The following is a 19,927-nucleotide window of genomic DNA, read 5'->3' as shown; positions in this document are numbered from 1 at the left end:
CTCTTGGTCCCCCTATCTCATGATCTCATCATGATTGGGAATCTCTGCTCTTCCTGCTGAGTCCTCAACCCACACTCTTCTTACTCAACTCTCAGGGATTTCTAACTTCTCCAGCTGGACGCTTGGGGTTGTGGCAGGGAAATTTGGAGTGAAAGGGTATTTGAGGGGCTGGTGGTGTGGCTCAGTGGTAGAGCCCCTGCCTAGAATCCCCCAGTGAGGGGCTGGTGGTGTGGCTCAGTGATAGAGCCCCTGCCTAGAATCCCCCAGTGAGGGGCTGGGGGTGTGTCTCAGTGGTAGAGCCCCTGCCTAGAATCCCCCAGTGAGGACTGGGGGTGTGGCTCAGTGGTAGAGCCCCTGCCTAGAATCCCCCAGTGAGGGGCTGGGGTGTGGCTCAGTGGTAGAGCCCCTGCCTAGAATCCCCCAGTGAGGGGCTGGGGTGTGGCTCAGTGGTAGAGCCCCTGCCTAGAATCCCCCAGTGAGGGGCTGGGGATGTGGCTCAGTGGTAGAGCCCCTGCCTAGAATCCCCCAGTGAGGGACTGGGGGTGTGTCTCAGTGGTAGAGCCCCTGCCTAGAATCCCCCAGTGAGGGGCTGGGTGTGTGGCTCAGTGGTAGAGTCCCTGCCTAGAATCCCCCAGTGAGGGGCTGGGGTGTGGCTCAGTGGTAGAGTCCCTGCCTAGAATCCCCCAGTGAGGGGCTGGGGTGTGGCTCAGTGGTAGATCACCTGTCCAAGCACAAAGCCCAGGGTTCAATTCTCAACAGTAGGGGGGAAAAAAAAATCCCTAACCTCTGGAGTGTGCCAAAGCCATTCCCTCTGGGCCTAGAGCACAGTGTGTGTAAGGAAGCACTTGCCAAGAAAAGATGTGAGGGCTCAGTTGGGAGAGTACTTGCTTAGCATACATTTGGCCTTGCATTCTATCCTCAGGCCAGCATAAAATTAGGTGTGGTGGCGCAGACCTGTGAGCTGAGCACTTGGAAGGCAGATACAAGGTAATTACAGTTCCAGGCACCCAGGCTACATCGGGAGAATCCTTATTCAAAAAAAATCAAAGCCTGGTCAAGTGCTGGTGGCACATATCTTTGGTTCCTGCGCTCTGGAGGCAGAGGCAGGCAGATTTCTGAGTTCGAGGCCAGCCTGGTCTACAGAGTGAGTTCCAGGCCAGCCAGAGCTACATAGTGAGACCTTGTCTCAAAAATACCAATAAATATATCAAAGCCTGGTGTGGTGACTTACAGCTATCCTCCTGCCTCTGCTTCCTGAGTGCTGGAATTAAAGGCCTGTGCCACCATGCCTGGCTATCAAATCTAATTTATTTTTTTCAAAAATGAATAAATAAATAGCAGCTGTCTGTTAGTTACACTGTGTTTGCCCATCTCCTGATGCCCTGTCCTGTCTCAGGCCAGCCTCCAAGCCAGGTAATTATCCAGTCACTTTTCAGCGTGAAGCAGTCCGCCTACAGCAGTTAAGCCTACAGCTGGCACCAGGTCTCAATGCTGAAACCAGGCGGGGTTTGCCTATGAGCTCCACAGCCCTCTTGCTCTTGTGGCCAGCAGGGTCTTCCTATGTCACCCCAGCTCAAACTCAGCAATCCTCCTGCCTCAGCTTCTCAAGTTCTGGGATGCCAGGCGTGCACCACCACAGCCATGTCCATCCAGCAAGAGGTCCTCTCTGTAGCAAGACACGGGGATCTGCGGTGGGTGGGTTTGCGCTTCTGTTTTCTTTTTTTATTATTGTGGAAAAAAAAACAAAACAAAACAAAACCACAGAACACAAAATTGGCCATTTCAGCCACTTTCGGGTGTTTAGGTCGGCAGTTTTATACTGTTTTGCAACCAACCCCAAAGTCTATTCCTAAAATGTTTGCATCATGGCAGACAGCAGCTCTGCGTGACTTTTCTTTTTTTTTTTTAAACTGTCCTAGAGAAGCTGACATGTGATGAGCAGCTACCGGTGTGACCGGTCAGTTCTCTGCAGGCGTCTGGGTCAGGGTTGCTCGGTCCAGCTGCTCAGGCTGCAGTTGAGATTCCGGTCAGGAGATTTGCTGCGTGGAAACAGCGTGTGTTGGGCATGTGATGGCATGTCATCCCAGTGCTGGGAAGGTAGAGGCCCCGGAGGATCGGCAATACAAGGCCAGTCAAGGTTGCCCTGAGAACCTTTCTCAATAAACAATAAACAAACAAATAGGAAACCACAGGGTACTCGGTTACATTTCAACTTCAGATGAATAGGTAATGTTTAAGGAGTTATTTGGTGAAATCCCCAAATCTTGCATGGAACACATTTAAATTAATTTTTGTTTCATTGATGTGGTTTACCCTTGAAACCATAGAACCCAAGAGGCTGAGGCAAAAGGGTCCTAACAAGACCTGCCTCATTCAGAGAGAGGGAGGGGGAGGCAGAGAAGAACGGAGTCAAGATGGCCCCACAGATAAGGGCACCTGCGGCCAAGCCTAACTACCGAGCTTGATCCCTGGGATTCACATGGTGGAAGGAGAGACCCAACTCCGGAAAGCTAAAGTTGTCCTCGGACCTCCACATGTATTCAGTGGCATGGACAGACCCACAGGCACACAACACACACACACACAGACAGAGAGAGAGAGAGAGAGAGAGAGAGAGACACACACAACACACACACAACACACACACAACACACACACACAGACACAGAGAGAGAGAGACACACACACACAACACACACACAGACACACAGACACACACACAGACACACACACAGATACACACACAACACACACAAAAGAATAAACATACTTAAAAACAATTAAAGTGCCACTGGGATGGCTTAGTGGTTAACAGTATCTTCCAGAGGACCTGAATCCGACTCCCAGCATCCACATCAGGCGGCTCACATCCAGTTCCAGGGAAATCTGACACCTCTGGCCTCTGTGGGCACCTGCAGTCACGTACACATACCCCCCAACACAGACACACACACATACACATGAGTAAAAATACACTTTAAAAATATTGCCAGGCATTGGTGGCACACACCTTTAATTCCAGCACTGGGGAGGTAGAGACAGGCTGATCTCTGTGAGTTCGAGGCCAGCCTGGTCTACAGAGTGAGTTCCAGGACAGCGAGGACTATGCAGAGAAACCCTGTCTAGAAAAAAAAAAAAAAAAGTTAACTAAAAGAACTCAAAACCCAAGCCACACAGGGACGAAGGACTGTAATCGCAGCTATCCCAGATGCTGAGGCAGGAGGACCAGGATTCCAGGTTCTGCTTGGGCTGCTTAGTGAGACCTTGTTACAAAATAAAAAGTACAAAGGAGAGCCAGGTGTGGTGGCACATGCCAGTAACCCCAACATGTGGGAGGTGGAGGCAGGAGGATAAGGATTCCAGATCACTCTTGGTGATATATTGAGTTCCAGGACAGCCTGGGCTACAGGAGACCCTGTCTCAAAATAAATCAGAACAACCCTCCCTCCCTCCCCTGCCCCCACTCCCCGCCACACACACCAATTTCTCAAGGCTAGGTTGTGGTCTCGATTCCCAAAGGGAGAAACTGAGTCCAGAGAAAGTCTGGTGGCGTCAGGATTTTAATCCAGTTTAGTGTGGGAGCTCCCGTCAGGTCAGGAAGGGCGGGAAAGAGCGATCAGGCGGGCGGGCATGGTCTTTGACTGTCCCGTCACCAGGCCCGTCTCTTGAAGTCCTGCCAAGAGAAGTGGGGAGGTGACAGAGGGAGGTCTCTTTCCAGGGCTGCCTGTCTCTTCCCCAGTGTACAGAGTGGAGCACAGAGGACAGAGGGTCAAGTCCCCAGAAATGTCCCTCCTGGGATGCAGGCTGCAGGCCCTGCCCCCCCTTTGCCTCTCCGTGCTGCTCCTGGCCTGCCTTGTAGGTGAGGAGTGGGGGGCTTGCTGGAGGTGGGGGTCCTCTGGGTGGGGCGTGACTGTGGCTTCATCAAATGGGTCAGTAGCCATGTACGAGGAGTGTGACACACACACACACACACACACACACACACACACACACACACACACCACACACGGGGATGGAACACAGGTTCTTCAGATACCAGATAAACACTCTACCACAGGCTGTTTGTTTTCTTTCTTTGGAGACATGGTCTCATGTAGTCCGGGGCTGGCTTTGAACTCTCGATACTGCTAAGGATGATCTTGAATTCCTAACACTCTTGCCTGTTCAGATTACAGGCATGCCCCACCACACCTGGTTTATTTGGTGCTGGGCATCAAATTCAGGGCCTTGTGCGTGCAAGACAAGAACTCTCTCAGCAAAGCCTTATGCTTAGCCACTGGATCCCAGCGGCTGTTGTAACAAATGTGCATGTCCCACGATGGGCACAAGTACACCTTTTGTTGTTGTCTGATACTATGTATTTGTGATGTTTTTGTTGTTGAGGTTTTTTGTTTTGTTTTGAGACAGGGTCTCAGGTAGCCCAGGCTGGCCTTGAACCCCTGATTCTCCTGAGTCTATCTCCTAAGCACTAGAATTACAGGTGTGCAATGCTTCCTGGGTGGGCATGTGTGTGTGTGTGGCTCTCTACAGGGTACCTGTATGGAAGTTCTAACCATGTGGCTACAGAGGAGGCTGTTTCTAGTGTGTTCACACATAGTATCTTATTTTGTGCGTGCATTTAAAATGGTATCTTGTGAGCAGAGTATGTTGGTACAGGTCTGTAATCCCGATTACTCAAAGGCTGAAGCAGGAGGATTGAAGGTTTGGAGTCCTCCTGACAGTTTAGTGATACTCAATCTTTGAAAATACAGAAAATGGGGACTGCCGGGTGGCACTCGCCTTTAATCCCAGCACTCAGACAGAGACAGGTGAATCCCTGGGAGTTCGAGGCCAGCCTGGGCTACACAGTGAGTTACAGGACAGCCAGGGTTATACAGTGAGACCCTGTCTTAAAATACGTGTGCTTCAGGGCTGGAGAGATGGCTCAGCAGTTAAGAGCACTGACTGCTCTTCCAGAGGACCTGGGTTCAGTTCCCAGCACCCACATGATGTCTCACAACCCTCTGTCACTCCAAGATCTGACACCCTCATACAAGCATACAGGCAGGCAAAACACCAGTGCTCATAAGATGAAAATAAAGAGATACACACGCTTCTCCCACAGACAGTGCTGATGGCGTGCCTGTGTACTCCTCACATGCTTAGCTTGGTGCCCCTTCACAGAATGAGAGACTGTCTTGGAGTGGTGAAGTCATAGGTGAGGCTTCTGACAGCAGGTGACATAAGTGTCTTGGTACTAGAGTACGTGTGTGGTCCTGGGTATGGTGGTACATGCCCGGAACCCCAGCACTTGGGAGGTGGACCAAGGCAGGAGGATCAGGAGTTCAAAGCTAGCCTCAGCCACATAGGAAGTTGCTGGACAAGCCGAGGATGTGGCTCAGTTGGTAGAGTGCTTAGATGGCACACGGGAAGCCCTGGGTTCCAGCCCCAGCACTGCATGAACCAGGATGGGAGCACACACCTGTCAGCCCACCACTTTGGAGGTGGGGTCAAGAGGATCAGCAGTTAGAATTCTGATCAGCAGATCAGAAGTTATCCTCGGCTACATGAGGCCAGCCAGGACTGCAAGAGACCTGTCTCCATCCATCCATACATACATACATACATACATACATACATACATACATCCATACATACATACACACAAATGAAGCTTGAGGGATGGATTAGTGGTTAACGACATGTACTGGAGTTCAGTTCCCAGGCTCACAACTGCCTGGAACCCCAGTTCTAGGGGATCTGATGCCTTTGGCCTCCCTAGGCAGTGCACTGGCTTACATACTCATACAGAGAATAAAAAAAGTCTTTTAAAAAATGTTTAAACAGGTCGGGCATGGTGGCGTACATCTTTAATCCTAACACTTGGGAGGCAGAGGCAGGTGGATCTCTGTGAGTTTGAGGCCAGCCTGGTCTACAGAGTAAGTTCCAGGGCAGTCAGTGTTACACAGAGAGACCCTGTCTCAAACAAACAAACAAATGAGGTTAAAACAAAAAAACACAAGCATAAGAATGAGCATCTATACTTGTGTGCAGGCTAGTATCTTCGGGTGAGTATCTAGGTGTGGGTGCTAGAGCAAGAGGGGTGTGTGTGTGTGTGTGTGTGTGTGTGTGTGTGTGTGTGTGTGTGTAAGGAAGAGAACTGTGACCCAGAGAGACTAAAAGCAAAGCTGAGGACATTGTCCACGGCAGAGGATGAATCAAAATGGGCTTTTGCTCCTCCGTGTATGGAGGCAGCCGCTAGTCTTATGTGACATACTGGGAGGAGGTAGTTAGTGGCTGTTCCAGGGCAGGGGTCAGCCTTGGGCAGTAGGATTAAATGGTTAGAGGAAAGAGGCACCAGGCGGGAAGTGGAGCTGCAGACTGAGCAAGAAAATCTCAGGAGTCGGAGGGGGAGATGGCCCAGTGGTGGGAGTGAGGGCAGTGGTGTCAGGGGCCAAGCCGGTGGCCAGGGATGGGCAAGGGTGTGCAAGACACAAGGCACTTGCCTGTCGCTTGCTTCCAGGAGGCACAATAGCCCTCCCATAGGAAGTCATTGTGCCCCTTTCTACAGGATGGGAAACTGAATCTAGGACAGGGCAAGTCAGGTGTGGCCTCTGATGATGGGTGACGTGGGTGTCTGGGTACAAAGGTGAGTTACACAGGGAGAGAGGAATGGGGTTCTGGGATCCTGGCTCACTCAAGCGCCTCTGTGATTTCCCCCAGCATCCATGACTACAGAAAGCCTGATCCCCACCCCTGCCCCTGAGAACAGCCGCTGGGGCCTGGTCAGGGCCAGGGTGGTGGAGATGGTGAGCCCACTGGTGACCAGGACCAGGGACAGATGGCAGTGGTTCTGGTGAGAGAGTTCTGGTACTTGGCTGGGAGGGAACACCGGGTTAGAGGAAAGAGAGCCAGTGGCTAGACCCCGGGTCTGAGGGAGGAGGGCTGGGTCTGGACCCCGGGTCTGAGGGAGGAGGGCTGGGCCTGGACCCCGGGTCTGAGGGAGGAGGGCTGGGTCTGGACCCCGGGTCTGAGGGAGGAGGGCTGAGCCTGGACCCCGGGTCTGAGGGAGGAGGGCTGGGCCTGGACCCCGGGTCTGAGGGAGGAGGGCTGAGCCTGGACCCCGGGTCTGAGGGAGGAGGGCTGGGCCTGGACCCCGGGTCTGAGGGAGGAGGGCTGGGCCTGGACCCCGGGTCTGAGGGAGGAGGGCTGGGCCTGGACCCTGGGTCTGAGGGAGGAGGGCTGGGCCTGGACCCCGGGTCTGAGGGAGGAGGGCTGGGGTCTGGACCCTGGGTCTGAGGGAGGAGGGCTGGGTCTGGACCCCCGGGTCTGAGGGAGGAGGGCTGGGTCTGGACCCCCGGGTCTGAGGGAGGAGGGCTGAGCCTGAACCCCTGGGTCTGAGGGAGGAGGGCTGGGTCTGGACCCCCGGGTCTGAGGGAGGAGGGCTGGACCTGGACCCCCGGGTCTGAGGGAGGAGGGCTGGGCCTGGACCCCTGAGTCTGAGGGAGGAGGGCTGGGCCTGGACCCCCGGGTCTGAGGGAGGAGGGCTGGGCCTGGACCCCTGGGTCTGAGGGAAGTTAAGAGTCTGGAGTCTTGAGTCTGAAGAAGGTCAGAAATAAATGGGCCGTGCCCCTGTGGCATCTACGGTGTCAACTAGGATGTCCTCTGTACACAGGGGCCCTGGGGCTGTCCAGGGCTTTGTACGGACCTACTATGAAGACCATTTGAAAGACCTGGGTCCCCGCACGCAGGCCTGGCTGCAAAGCTCCAGAGACCATCTCCTGAACAAGACCCTCAGCCTGTGTCCCCAGCTGCTCTGCAGAGACCTGACTCAGGGTTAAAGTGCCACACACCTCCCCCCACTACCCCTCACCTCCCCCCACATCTCCCACCTCCACACCCCCCACACCCCCTTCACCCCCCCACCCCCCCACCCCGGCTCCCACAATAAAGCTGTTTGTTCTTACTCTGTGTCACCTGCTGAGAAGCTCCTCTTGAGGCCAGAGGTCACCCCTTGTCATATCTAGGAGTTAGTAAGAGGAAATGCTGTCACCTGGCAGGGGAGGACACTAGGAAAGCTTTAGAGGAAGGGGCCAAGTTGACAACCCCCTCCCTCCCCACACGGTTCCGGCTTGAAGTGAACAGGAGACTTCCCGGCGCCTGCTCAGATCCAGGAGGCAAAGTCCTGAAGGTGACAGGGTCAGAGGAACCTTATCTTCACAGTGCCCCTCACTTCCTAGACCATGCAAACCTCAAACCCTATTCCAAGTGGTTCCCTAAACCCCAAAACCCCTCCACATTATCCAGCCATTACTCTCAGGAATTGGGGGCTTGTCTCTCTTCCTTTTGGGGGAGGCAGTGGGGGAGATTCTAAGAATCGAACCCAGGGCCTCATACACACCAGGTAAGTGCCCTCTTTTCAAAATTACAGGCTACATAGCAGGAGGGACCCGAGGATGACTGTGGCTTATAATAAGTTTGGTTTTACTCAATTACTGGGCAAGCCTCAACGAAACATTTCACTATTAGGATAAGAATTTGTACTGTATCAAGCTGATGATAGGAATAAATAAATAAATAAATAAGTGGGAAAAATTACATTTATGCCAGGCTGTGGTGGTGGTGCACACCTTTAATCCCAGCACTCGGGAGGCAGAGCCAGGCGGATCTCTGTGAGTTCAAGGCCAGCCTGGTCTACAGAGGGAGTTCCAGGACAGTCAGGGCTACACGGAGAAACCCTGTCCTGAAAACGCAAAACAAAACAAAAATTACACATATTTAGGGGGTGACAAAGTAGCCGAATGGTTAAGGCAATGGACTGCTAAAAATTACATACATTTATGTGTGTGTGTTTGTGCTCACGCAAGTGTATGTGCCATGTGTACATGTAGAGGTCAGAAGACTACTTTCAGGGGTTGTTCTCTCCATTCTTTTCAGGGACTGAACTCAGGTCATCAGTCTTGGTAGCAAGCTCCTTTACGCGATGGGCCAACTTTCCCAGAATTCTTCTTATATAGGATCTCACTATGTAGCCCTGGCTGTCCTGGAACTTACCGAGTTGCTCTGACTGGCTTTGTTTTTCGTTTTGAGCTGGGCATGGTGCTACAAACCTGTAATCTCAGCACCTGGAAGATGCGAAGCTCAGGGACAGCCTCGGCTACACAGAGAGTTCCGGGGAAGCCTGAGCCACTTAGGACCCTGTGTGAATTAAACTAAAGCAGAGCCTTTTTCGTTCTCAGATAAAATCTTGCTAAGTCGCCCAGTGAGTGGCTCTTGCACTGAATTCATGATCCTCCTGCCTCAGTCTTCTGAGAGAACTCAGAGAACGTCTGAGGTCCGTCACAGCTCTGCCCAGCTTCTGGGTAGCTTTTTCAAAACGGGGCTTCCCTGTGGTTTGACGTGGCAGGGAAGTCACTGGTCACTGCCCTCCCAGCCCTGCCACCCCACCCCCTCAGCGGCTCTGTTGGCCAGGACTTTGGCCTAGGACAGAGGACCTGACTGATATGGAGGGAGGGGGCCCTCCAAAGCTATAAAGCCTGCCAGCCCACTGGAGTCAGTGAGGACAGTCCCAACCTGCCTGTTACATTCAGGTAAGAGAGGGACAGAAGGGAGGGGGGCAGGAATATGGGGCGGGGGAAAGGAACATCCGGGAGGGGCAAAGATTCCTAAATCAGAAATTACCGGTGTCACCTTGTTAGAGGTCGGTCTTGGAATCATGGAATGGATGGATTTTTATTTTATTTTATTTGAGATAAGGTCTCTCACTATGTTGTAGCCCAGGCTAGCCTTGAAGTTTTGATCCTCCTGCCTCAGTCTGGTGAGGCATGCTCTGTGTGCCTGACTAACACCACAGAGTTTAGATATGTAGTCTATTTGTTTAGCTTGGCCCTTCTCCCAGGTTTGATCTCTGCCTCTACCTCTTTTTTTTTTTTTTTTTTTTTGGTTTTTCGAGACAGGGTTTCTCTGTGTAGCTTTGCGCCTTTCCTGGAACTCACTTGGTAGTCCAGGCTGGCCTCGAACTCACAGAGATCCGCCTGGCTCTGCCTCCCGAGTGCTGGGATTAAAGGCGTGCGCCACCACCGCCCGGCCTCTACCTCTTTTTAAAAACATCTTCCCTATCTCAAAAAACCAAAAAAAAAAAAAAAAAAAAAAAAAAAAAAAATTAAAAGCCGGGCGGTGGTGGCACACACCTTTAATCCCAGCACTTGGGAGGCAGAGCCAGGCGGATCTCTGTGAGTTTGAGGCCAGCCTGGTCTACAGAGTGTGATCCAGGACAGGCACCAAAACTACACAGAGAAACCCTGTCTTGAAAAACATCTTTTATTTATGTGTATAGATGTTTTGCCTCCATGCATGTCTGCGCTCCATGTGCAGCCTTGGCTCCCCACAGGAGAGAACATTGGATTCCTGGGAACTGGAGTTACAGTTTTGAGCCGCCATTTGGGTGCTGGGAATTGAGCCCGGGTCCTCTGGAAGAGCAGCCGGTGTTCTTAACCGCTGAGCCATCTCTCCAGCCCCGATTTCAGCCTGTTTGTCTCTCAGTTTTCCATTCCCAAAGTATGGGTGATGACTTTGTGCCTTAGTTATACAAACCGTAGGAAATGGGAGCAGGCCGCTGAGAGAAGCCGAAGGGAAGGAAGCTCAAGGCTCTAGGGACACTAGAGCCACAAGTGGAGGTGTGAACTCTGTCCCAGGGTGTCTGTCCTCTCTCTCTCTCTCTCTCTCTCTCTCTCTCTCTCTCTCTCTCTCTCTCTCTCTCTCTCTCTCTGTAGCTCTGACTGACCTGGATCTTGCTCTGTAGACCAAACTGGTCCTCGAACTCACAGAGATCCACCTGCCTCTGCCTCCGGAGTGCTGGGATTAAAGCTGTGCGCCACCACCACCTGGCTACTTGTTCTTATATTTTAATTTTTTATTTGAGCGTTCATGTGTGGCGTGTGTGCATGTGCCGTGGCACATATGTAGCAGTCAGACAACAATTTGTAGGAGTTGGTTCTCTCCCTCCCCCGTGTGGGTTCCAGGGATTGAACTCAGGTCCTCAGGCTTGGTGGCAGATGCCGTTACCCGCTAAACCATCCACACTGAATGCCCATCCTCAAGGTTTGTTTTTTTTTTTTTAATTTTAAATTTTATTATTTTTTATTTATTATTTTATAATTTAATTTAATTTTACATATCAGCCACGGGTTCCCCTGTCCTCCCTCCTCCCGCCCCCCATCCTCAAGGTTTTAACAAAGAATTTGTTTGTTTTAAAAGGGTTTGTTTATATTTCCTACCAATCCAGGCCTGTTTAGGCCTCACTACAGCTTTCCTGAGAGAGTGAATGAATGAATGGAGAGATGTTTCTCTCGTTCCTTGACTGCACTTCACTAGCATGTAGAAGGCTCTCAGTGGCATCTCTACTACTTGGGGAAAAAAATGTTCCCTGACACTGTGCTACGTGACAGCAATCTCAGCCCTCCAGAGGCAGGGCACTGCTGTGAGTTCCAGGCCAGCCTGATCTGCTTGGAAAGAATCTGTTTCTTATTTTTGTTTTCTTCTTAGGAAAGGAAAGAAAAGGGCAGATGTTGTCAAAATCTAGAGAGCAGAACTGGAGTTGTAGCTCTGTGGGTAGAGTGAGACATGCTCAGGGTCCTAGATTCACTTCCCAGTACCACATAAAGCTGGGTGTGGCGGCACACACCAGTGATCCCGGCACTCTAGAGGTGGAGGCAGGGGGAGCATCCTAGTGTTCAGGGTTATCCTAAGGTACTTAGTCAGTTTGAGGCCAGCCTGGGCTCTATGAGACTTTGTGTTGAAAAGAAAGGGGGGCGGGCATTGGAGAGATGACTCAGTGGTGAAGAGCACTTGCTGCTCTCGCAGAGGACCTGGGTTTGATTCATGGCACCCACAAGGTGGCTCACAAACCTCTCTAACTCCAGTTTCAGGGGATCCAGTTCCTTTTTTGGCCTCTGCAGGCACTAGGCACCTACTCGGTATTGTATGCAATTATATACGTGCAGGCAAAACACCCACATACATCTATTTTATTACTATTGTTTTGTTTGGTTTTCTTCCAGACAGGGCCTCATTCCATATAGCTCTGGCTGTCCTGGAACTCACTATGTAGACTAGGCTGGCCTTGAACTCACCGAGATCCACCTTCCTCTGCCTCCCAAGTATTGGAATTAAAGTCATATGCCACTATGCCTGGCTTCATATACTTAAAAAAAAAAAAAAAAAAAAAAAAGCCGGGTGGTGATGGTGCATGCCTTTAATCCCAGCACTCGGGAGGCAAAGCCAGATGGATCTCTGTGAGTTCAAGGCCAGCCTGGGCTACAGACTGAGTTCCAGGACAGCTAAGACTTACACAGAGAAATCCTGTCTTGAAAAAAAAAATAGAATTCCAGAAGACACCTCTTCTGAATCAACAGGTTTAAAGTCCTTGTTGGGCAGGAGCAGGGACAGACCAGGGTCCCCGCCCAACCCCGGGGAATAGGATCTAGCAACCGACTCCTGTCTAACACGCTACTGTCCTCAGTGCACCAGGTCACAGACAGCATGGGCTCTCGGTTCCTCCTGGCTCTCCTCCTTGTTTTCCTGGTGTTGGGATATGGTGAGTGGGGCTGCAAGGAGGTGGTGGTGGTGGTGGGGTCACGAGGAAGGGGTGGGGTCATCGTTGAGCATCTTTCCACTCTCCTCTGCCACTCCTCTCCTTCCGGAACAATGCTTCCGCTTACCCAAAGCCCCCCTCAGTGCCTCCAATCCAACTGTCACCTCATGTTCCCCACAGAGGTCCAAGGGTCCCAGCAGCTCCAGCAAGATGATCCAGGCAGCCCGGCTCTGCTGGACAAGATGCAGGAGTCCATCTCCGGTTACTGGACCATTGCTAAGGCAGCTGCTGAAGACCTGTACCAGAAAACATACCTGACCAGTGTGGATGAGAAACTCAGGTGCGTCCTGCCCAGTGGAGACAGAGCCCAGCATACCCCCTCAGACACCAGAGTCTAGGCCCCACCCCTCTCCCTTAGACATGTGGGTCCAAGCTCTACCCCTCCTACCCCAATCCTAGGAATCCAAACACCAGCCTCCTCCCTCAGATGCTCGGGTCCCGGCCTAAGCCTTTCTCTCTCAGGCCTCAACTCTTCTTTCCTCAATCCCAGGAGTTTCGAACCCTGCCTTCTTCCCTCAGGCTCAGGGACCACGCCCAGCCCTCCTCCCTCACACCAAGGGGTCCAGACCCCAGCCGTCTCTCTCAGACCAAGGAATAGAGGCACCATCTCTTTTCTCTCAAATGCAGAGGTCCAGACCCTGGCTTGTCTCTGTTTCCAGGCTCTTCCTCCAACCCCCCTGTGCTTTCTCTCCAGGGACATGTACAGCAAAAGCTCGGCGGCCATGAGCACTTACGCGGGCATTTTTACGGACCAGCTCCTTACTCTCCTAAAGGGCGAGTAATGCCACGCAACCCCCGTGTTAGGGGACGGGAGAAGCGGGCACTCGACCATGTTGCTCTCATCACTTGACCAGGATGGTCCTACATTCCCCTGTCCCAGCAGCTCTCATCTTCCTGTTCCCAACTCCAGACTGAATTCTTTCAGTGAAAGAATAAATCAATCCCAGTTCATTGACTTTGGTGTGGCTTTTTTTCTGAGGCTCCCAGAGCCAAGATGGAGGGCCTACGGAATCTAGTCGATGTTTGATGGGCGTGGTTTTATGATGAGATGGTTAGCATCCTGCATTCTGAACATTTGGTGAGCACCCGCATGTCTGTGACTAAAACTCCAAACCTGGTCCAGTGGAATGAAGGGGTGACTGCTAGCCAGGCATGTGGGTTTGAATCTGCAACCCTGGCACTTGACACCTGAGGCAGGAGGATCCTAGCAATTCTAAGTCCTGGGCTACATAATGACTTTTAGTTTTCTTTTTAAATCACGTTTGTTTATTTATTTGTTTGTTTGTTTTTTTGAGACAGGGTCTCTCTATGTAGCTCTGACTGTCCCAGAACTCATTCTATAGACCAGGCTGGCCTTGAACTCACAGAGATCCCTGTCTGTGCTTCCCAAGTGCTGGGATCAAAGGTGTGCACGCACCACCACACCCTGCTCCCCCCGCCTTTTTTTAAATGCACAGCAGGATTTTCGAGGCCAGCCTAGGTGGCAGTGTAAGATCTGTCTCAAAACATACATACAACAACAACATACACACACACACACACACACACACACACACACACACACACACACACACACAAACATCCCCAAAATATCCAGATGTAGCAGCTGGAGCCTATATTTACAACACTCCCAAAGTCCTGAGGTGGAGGCAGGGAAATGAGAAACTCAAGGTCATTCTCCACTATATAGTGAGTTTCAACCCAGCCTGGGCTACATGAGACCCTATTTCAAAACCAAACAAAACCAAGTCGACAAAAAAAAAAAAACAAAAAACAACAAAACAAAAAATGGCTGGTTAAGGTGGCTCAGTGAGTACAGATGGTCTATCCCAGAACCCACATCAACTTGGGAGGGGAGAATCACTTCACAAAGTTGTCTTCTGGCCTCCACAGGTGTGCTGCATGTGTGTGGTACATGCTCACTCACACATCAGCTTATGTACACAATAATCATAGCTCATGACTACCCGGGCAGTGATGGCGCACTCCTTTATTCCCAGTACTCGGGAGGTGGTGGCAGGCGGATCTCTGTGAGTTCGAGGCCAGCCTGATCTACAGAGTGAATTCCAGGACAGCTGGGGCTGTTACACAGAGAAACCCTGTCTCGAGAAACAAAATAAACAGAAAAAGACAAGAAAGGAAAAAAGATCATGGCTATGGCTCTTGCTTAGCCTGGGTGAGGATCCTCAGCTCAAGTCAGAGTACCGACGAACAGAAAAGGCATGGAAATAAGTTGTCCAAACAGAAGCCTGGCACAGAGGAAAGGCGCTCCTAAGCTGTCAAGGGCCCAGGAGGGCACACACGGAAGCCTGGGCCCTCTGACAGTTCCAACACATTAACCTCATATGTGCTTTACTAAGACCCTTGCTAGTCTGGGGACAGGACACAGTGGAGAAAAGCCAGTCATGTTTTCATGTGGCCTCTGGCAAAGAGCCAATGGGGTTAGGCATGGTGACACACATCTACAATCCTAGCACCTGGGGGCCTGAGGCAGGCAGATCTCAGAGTTAGAAACCAGCTTGGTCGAGAAAGAGAGAGAGAGAGAGAAGTCAGCCGGGCAGTGGTGGCGCACACCTTTAATCCCAGCACTCAGGAGGCAGAAGCAGGTGGATCTCTGTGAGTTCAAGGCCAGCCTGGTCTACAGAGCGAGTTCCAGGACAGCCAGAGCTGTTACACAGAGAAACCCTGTCTCGGAAAACAAAACAAGCCAATAGCTGAAACTGTTTTGATGATTATTACTTTGTCATATGTTTCATTTGTTAGTTTTTTGGTGTTTTTTTTTTAACCCAAGATAGGGTCTTACTTGCAGCCAGGTCCTCCTGCCTCTCCCCGTGTGGACTGAGGACAGGTCTGTGAACCTCACTCCTGTGTCCCATAGGTGGTGCCGTTGGTCCCGGAGAGGACCTATGGCCTGGATTTCTTTTAATCTGTTCGGCAATAACCTAAGGCCAGTCTTTCAATACTCCGGGGGCAGTTTTCCCAGGTCCTGAGGCTGGGCAGCTGTGGATCCAGTAGAAAACAGGGACTGGGAAGGAGGGGCAGTGGAAGGCTCCCAAGTCCCCAGGGCCTGGGAAGAACTGAGGCTGCCAAGCTCTGGGGGTGCCTGGGAGGGGGAGACACAGGGGGAACAATTCCTGCTCTGTCCAGTGTTTCCCACAGACTCAAGCCAAAGGGAACCACTGCCCAGGCCAGTTCTTCTCTCAGCCAATCCCGGTGCCACCCCCAAATTCCTTTCTCAGATCCCCAACCGCCTCTGTTTAGGACCCCACTGTCCAGGCGCCCCGATTCTTCCTCTCTAAGAACTGAGTGATCTGAACCCTAGATTTCTCCTCTCTTAGACTTAGGACTCTGAATCTTGAGTCTTGTCTCCTGAAGACTTAGAAGATGGGGTGGGCCAGTTCCACCTTCTTTAGAATCTGAAAACACCATTCCTGGTGGAGTTGGGTGCCCCCTAATGGTGGACAGAGTGAGTCGGTTCTGTGATTCATTTAACGTTATGAATCCAGTCGGTGCTGAAAGCAGGCACAGTGAGATCTATAACCTCAGTTTGTGATAATTCCTGGCCAGCCTCTACATCGTAGTGAGAACTTGTCTCAATAACAAAAGTCTGGTTGTTTGTCTGGTTTTTTGAGACGGGGTTTCTCTGCATAGCACTGGCTGTTCTGGAAATTGCTCTGTAGACCAGGCTGGTCTCGAACTCACAGAGATCCACCTGCCTCTGTCTCTCGGGTGTTGGGATTAAAGGTGTTCAAAAAGTCTGTTTTTATGCAATGCTGGATATTTAACCCAGGGTGTCATGCATGCTAGACAGGCACTGTACCAACTACACAAATTTTTAAATTTAATTTTATGTGTTTGAGTGTTTTGCCGGCATGTATGTAAATGCCTGGCACCCAAGGAGGTCACAAGAGAGCATCAGGTCCCCTAGAACTGTAGTTATGGATGATTGTGGGCGCTGAGAATTGAACCTGGAACCCGGGTTCTCTGGCAAGGAGCATCCAGTGTGCTTAACTTCTGAGCCAATGCTCCAGCCTTCATCCTCCTGCCTGTGCCTCCCGAGTGCTGGGATCAAAGGCATGCCTCGTCACTGACACCACCACCTGGCTTCATCTGTATACTTTTTAATGGTTTCTTCTTGCCATTGTGGTGACCCTTAGGTAAGTCGCTTTCTGCACTCAAGAGAGCTTGGTTTTTTGATTCAGCAATAATCCCTAAGTCAGTGCTGGGGACACATCAGTGACCACCGTAGTCCCAGGTCTGGCCTGTGCAATGCAGGTACACATGCTCAATAGTGGGAATATTGGCACTCAGTAGGTATAGGTGGGGAGACTGAGGAGACTAGAGAGTCTGGAGGGCTTCCCAGAGGAAGAGGTACTACCACAGAGCTGAGATCTAAACGATGGGAGAAGAAGCAGAGAGTAAAATAGTAGCTGGTTTTTACGTTTTATTGTGTTGGGGGACATGTCCATGGCACATGTGTGGAGGTCAGAGGGCATCTTCCCTTATGTGAGTCCCAGAACTTGAACTTCCACCAGCGTTACCTTTACACTTTCGATCTTACTAGGTCTTGGCAGTTACCATGTTGGTGGGGGAGGGGCAGGTAACATAATTCATAGTTAGGAGGAGCGGGGATGCTGAGGAGGAAAGAGCCGGCAAGGTCATTTAGCCCGTCAAGAGCAGGATGCGGATCTTTCTTTTCTTTCTTCTTTTTGCTAGACAAGGACTCTAGTACCTCAGACTGACCTAGAACTTGCATGTAGTGGAGGGTGGCCTTAAACATCTGATCCTCCTGTTTCCAGGATTACAGGTGTACCCCACCATGCTTGGCTGGATGTGGTTCTAGAAATGGAACATGGGGTTTCCTGCAAAGGTTGGGAGCTCTATTGAGTTTCACCCCCAGCCATACCTGATATGAACCTAGGTAAGACCGAGACTGGATAGAAAGGTGAAAAATTAAGGGAATGCAGGAAGGAAACTGGAAAGGAGGAGGAGGAGGAGGAGGAAGAGGAGAAAGAGGAAGAAGAGGAGGAGGAGAAGTAGTAGTAGTAGTCTTCTCTCTGGGGATCTGGTTTGCCTTTCTTGTTCAGTCAAAGAGCACTGGCTGCTCTTCCAGGACCCAGGTTCAATTCCCAGCACCCACATGGAAGTTCACAACTGTCTGTAACTCCAGTTACAGGGATAAGACACCCTACACACATGCAGGAGAAAACACCAATGCACATAAAATAAAGATAAATAAATCGCCGGGCGGTGGTGGTGCACGCCTTTGATCCCAGCACTTGGGAGGCAGAGACAAGCAGATCTCTGAGTTCGAGGCCAGCCCGGTCTAAGAGTGAGTTCCACATGAAGTCTGTATTAGTTACTTTTCTGTTGTGATAAAACACCATGACCAAAAAGTAATTTGAAAGAGTTTATTTTGGCTATGGCTCCGGAGAGAGTAGAACATGGCAGGGAAGCAAGGAAACAAGCCGCAGTACGGTGGGTGGTCGGAGCAAGAATCTGAGAGCACATCCGTTTGAAACATGTCAGTCTTGTCAGGGAGTTTCCTAAGGGTGCAAAGCCTATGCAGAACTTGGTTGGAGGCAGCAAACCAAGAGGTCTCCTAACTGAGAATTTGCATTTAGCTTTGTCTCTTTGGGGAGCTCCGATAAGAGGTGTTGGTATGGTATAAAGAAATTGACTTGCTAAAGGTGTGAATTGTACAAGTCTTTTGCTAAGGACAATGGGTCAGTCCACCAGAGGCTTATCTCCCTGCAGCTGGAAAAGGCTAAAATTCATCCTTAAGAGTGCCTCTGTATGGGAAAAGACCTTCACCAACCCCACATCTGACAGAGGACTGATCTCCAAAGTATATAAAGAACTCAAGAAACTAGACATCAAAATACTGAACAATCCAATTAAAAAATGTGCTAAAGAGCTAAACAGAGAATTCTCAAAAGAAGAATTACAAATGGCTGAAAGACATTTAAAGAAATGCTCAACATCCTTAATCATCAGAGAAATGCAAATCAAAATGACTCTGAGATACCACCTTACACCTGTCAGAATGGCTATGACCAAAAACACTGGACAGCTTGTTGGAGAGGATGTGGAGCAATGGGAACACTCCTCCACTGCTGGTGGGAATGCAAACTTGTACAACCACTGTGGAAATCAGTATGGCGGTTTCTCAGAAAATTGAGAATCGATCTACCTCAAGACCCAGCCATACCACTCTTGGGCATATACCCAAGGAATGCTCAATCATACCACAAGGATACATGCTCAACTATGTTCATAGCAGCACTATTTGTAATAGCCAGAACCTGGAAACAACCTAGATGCCCCTCAATTGAAGAATGGATTAAGAAAATGTGGTACATATACACAATGGAATACTACTCAGCAGAGAAAAACAATGACAGCATGAAATTTGCAGGTAAATGGATGGAACTAGAAAATATCATCCTGAGTGAGGTAACTAAGACCCAGAAGGACAAACATGGTATGTACTCACTCAAAAGTGGATGCTAGATATAAAGCAAAGAACAATCAGACTACAACCCACAGAACCAGGGAGGCTACATAGCAGGGGGGACCCTAGGATGACTGCGGCTTATAATAAGTTTTGGTTTTACTCAATTACCGGGCAAGCCTCAGTGAAACATTTCACTATTAGGATAAGAATTTGTACTGTATCAAGCTGATAATAGAAAAAAAAAAAAAAAGAGTGCCTCTGTGTCTTCTTTCCATGGACCAGCGTGAACGCCACATGGATACAACGGTAGCTAATTGAAAATTTCAGAGATTTTTGTAGCTAATATAATTTGCTGACTTTGTAGCTAATAAAATTTGTGAGACTCTGCCCCACAATGGTGGCACACGCCTTTAATCCCAGCACTTGGGAGGCAGAGGCAGGTGGATTTCTGTGAGTTCGAGGCCAGCCTGGTCTACAAAGTGAGTTCCAGGACGGCCAAGGCTACACTGAGAAACCCTGTTTCGAAAAACCAAAGAAACTAACTAAATACATGAAAACTAAATAAATAGGGAGAGTTATTAAGCTCATGGTTCACATCTGTATCCCCAGCACTTCGGAGGCTGAGGCAGGAGGACCACGAGTGGAGGCCAGCCTGGGCCACAGTGAGTTCCAAGCTGACCTGGGCTACAGTATGAGACCCCGTCTTTAAAAAGAGAGAGAGAGAGAGCCGGGCGGTGGTGGCGCACGCCTTTGATCCCAGCACTCGGGAGGCAGAGCCAGGCAGATCTCTGTGAGTTCGAGGCCAGCCTGGGCTACCAAGTGAGTTCCAGGAAAGGCGC

At 50.5% G+C, this 19,927-nt stretch overlaps 2 protein-coding genes across 3 annotated transcripts; both read left to right on the top strand.

Moving 5' to 3' along the window:
- Positions 1–3,539: 3,539 nt before the first annotated feature.
- Positions 3,540–7,886, top strand: Apoc4 (apolipoprotein C4). 2 transcript variants are annotated; one of them, XM_052711838.1, is made up of 3 exons: positions 3,540–3,855; positions 6,703–6,835; positions 7,655–7,886. In XM_052711838.1, exons 1-3 carry the CDS (start codon positions 3,798–3,800, stop codon positions 7,818–7,820), a joined length of 357 nt encoding a protein of 118 aa, XP_052567798.1. In that variant the 5' UTR covers positions 3,540–3,797; the 3' UTR covers positions 7,821–7,886. The 2 variants fall into 2 exon arrangements, with proteins under 2 accessions (XP_052567798.1, XP_052567797.1); XM_052711837.1 differs by having other exon boundaries at positions 3,610–3,859.
- Positions 7,887–12,281: 4,395 nt separating this feature from the next.
- On the top strand, positions 12,282–13,703 carry Apoc2 (apolipoprotein C2). The gene is made up of 3 exons (XM_052714092.1): positions 12,282–12,574; positions 12,752–12,911; positions 13,326–13,703. Exons 1-3 carry the CDS (start codon positions 12,520–12,522, stop codon positions 13,411–13,413), a joined length of 303 nt encoding a protein of 100 aa, XP_052570052.1. The 5' UTR covers positions 12,282–12,519; the 3' UTR covers positions 13,414–13,703.
- Positions 13,704–19,927: the final 6,224 nt, after the last annotated feature.

This window comes from Peromyscus californicus, unplaced genomic scaffold (assembly GCF_007827085.1).
Source record: "Peromyscus californicus insignis strain IS unplaced genomic scaffold, ASM782708v3 Scaffold_4__1_contigs__length_199733344, whole genome shotgun sequence".
Taxonomy (NCBI): Eukaryota; Metazoa; Chordata; class Mammalia; order Rodentia; family Cricetidae; genus Peromyscus; species Peromyscus californicus.
Note: the sequence above shows the minus strand (reverse complement) of the source record. Positions and strands in the feature narration are given on the sequence as shown.